A 2396-nucleotide genomic window follows, 5' to 3' on the forward strand; every position below is an offset into this window, starting at 1 on the left:
CATAATAAAACTACAAGGTGAACCAAGCAAAGAAAACAACAGATCGATCATAATAAAACTACAAGGTGAACCAACGTGGGTTGTGGTGCAGTGGATGTGGCTATTCCACCCTTAACCAGAGGTCGAAGGTTCGATCCTGGGTATGGAGAAAACTCTGTTGGGAGCGCTGCCACCTTAATGGGCCTGCAACGCGCGATTTGAATTAATCGGAACTCCAATGCGGGCACCGGACACCAGATAGAAAACCAAAAGAAAAAAAAAAACTAAAGGTGCTCTTTCTTGATTTTGCAAACACAAAATTTGCCCATATACATTACACAGTTACACATGATTTTTCTTCATGAAACTCTCACTTGCATTGTGCACAGTGACGGATCTACATACAATTCAGGGGTCATCCGAACCCCTTCATCAGAAAATTATACTATTTTTATATGGTTAAAAATATTTATATATATATATATATATATAGTAGATGTTGAACTCCCTCGACTAGTCCGTATATTTACTTCTTAATTCCTTCAGCGAAAATTCTGGCTCCGATTGTGCAATTTCACTAGAACTTGACCACTTCAGACACTATTTCCACTCCAGTTTTGATCATCTCCAACATGAGAATATAATCTTCTAATGATGATGATGATGATGGCGGCGGCGAGGTGTCTTGTTCAACGATTACTTTATCTCCCAATATATGTGAAAAATTTGCAGTTCCAAAATTCCCAGATGAATTATCGTTCCTATCCACTGTAAAACTATATTTAGCACCTTTATTACCAAGCGGTTTTATACTGAGGTTTAAATGACCAACGTACTTATCATCTGAGAAACTCCTCTGACAAAAGAACTCAATCTTGACACGAATATTATCGATGTGTATCTCGGGCACGAAGAAGCGAAATGTGGCATTCCACACAGGATTCGTCTTGTTCACAAGATCCACTTTCGTGTACTTGCTCTTTCCTGCTATTGTAACCTTCGCGTAAACTTTCATTTCTCCCAATAGACGAACATCTTTGAGGTCGCTAGCAGAATGGACGGTAAAATAGAAATTCCGTGCCTCCATATTGTTACGCGTTTCAAGTAGCACGACACTAAGTTTTTGCTGAAATACAACGTATAGTTTATCGCCCCTCCCAAAAAACAAAAGTAGCACAATATCTTTAGTGACAATTTCTTTCTAAATTTTTTAGATGCATGAAAAATGTTATACCAAGTCATCTATTTATAGTGTCTTACTTAACAAATCCCAAGATGGTCGAGGATAGGAGTGTTCATGGGTCGGTTATTAATCAAAATCATAGCCATATCAATTTAGTCGTTGTTTTTAAATTGAGTTTAAGTTTGATGCACATATCATTGGTGTACTTTATTTTTATACCATCATGTAACTTTTAACTATTATAACGGGTCATTCATTTTTTACACCTACAGACATAGAGTGAAAAATTGAAAAATAAAATAGAAGTAGTCTTCAACAAGTATCAACCTTTAGTCAAAGGTTTCACGGTCCAATCTTGTTGACTACAAGTCATCTTTGGTAGCCTAATGTAAACTTGAGGGGCGGCTAACCTCCTTGCTGGCTTAAGACAAAAATTAAACGGGGTTTAAATTTAAAAAAATATATATATATTTGATAAATTTTATAAATTTTAAATATCTTGAGATGCAAAATTGTTAATATTTTTTATAGTTGATTTCTTCTAATAATTCTTTTTTTGTTAATATAACTAATACACTTAATCTTTTTTAAGATAATACTTTAAAATTTAAATACATTAAACTTTTAATAATTCTTTACTTTTATATAAGAAGTTTATTTGTTTTTACAAATAGTACTTAATAATTTATTTTAAAAAAAAACTATAATCTATTATTGTAAAAATAAATAGGGCCCTCAAATTTGAGGGCCTAAGGCAATTGCCTAATTTTTTAATAATGGGTAGAGCCAGCCTGTGTAAACTTTTCAATATAAATCTAAAATAAGTTACGAATATCGAGCAAACCGACACCGAATGGAGAAAAAAGTTTACTCTTCTTTTTTTGATTTTTTACTCGGTGTTCGATATTCATATTAGAGTCCCGATTAATTCGAATTACATATTGCAGGGCTCATTTAAAAGGTAGCACTCCCAACATAATTTTTTCCATACTCAAAACTCGAATCTAAAACCTTTATTTAAGATTGAAATAACGGGCCGGTTAAAACCGGCCCAAATCGACTCGAACCAGCTCACATAATTAAATTGGCCCGATTTGACCCAGCCCGATAAGTCCAAGGGCTTTAGGGATCCGGGTCCCGGTCCGATTGGATTTTTGATTTGGGCCCGGTTAACCCGGCTCGGACCCAACCAGATTTGGGCCCGTCGGTTAAGATTTTTTTTTTTTTTTTTTTG

General features: G+C 34.8%; 1 protein-coding gene across 1 annotated transcript; it reads right to left on the reverse strand.

The window, feature by feature from the left end:
• Positions 1-556: 556 nt before the first annotated feature.
• Positions 557-1066, reverse strand: LOC107853193 (protein SRC2 homolog). Its single transcript, XM_016698196.1, has one exon. The coding sequence runs from the start codon at positions 1064-1066 to the stop codon at positions 557-559; it is 510 nt and encodes a 169-aa protein (XP_016553682.1).
• Positions 1067-2396: the final 1330 nt, after the last annotated feature.

Source organism: Capsicum annuum, unplaced genomic scaffold (assembly GCF_002878395.1).
Source record: "Capsicum annuum cultivar UCD-10X-F1 unplaced genomic scaffold, UCD10Xv1.1 ctg69981, whole genome shotgun sequence".
In the NCBI taxonomy this organism is placed as follows: Eukaryota; Viridiplantae; Streptophyta; class Magnoliopsida; order Solanales; family Solanaceae; genus Capsicum; species Capsicum annuum.

Bases quoted from the DNA above. Each gene is read 5' to 3' on its own strand.
- LOC107853193 (XM_016698196.1), bottom strand. From the start codon at position 1,066: ATGGAGGCACGGAATTTCTATTTTACCGTCCATTCTGCTAGCGACCTC.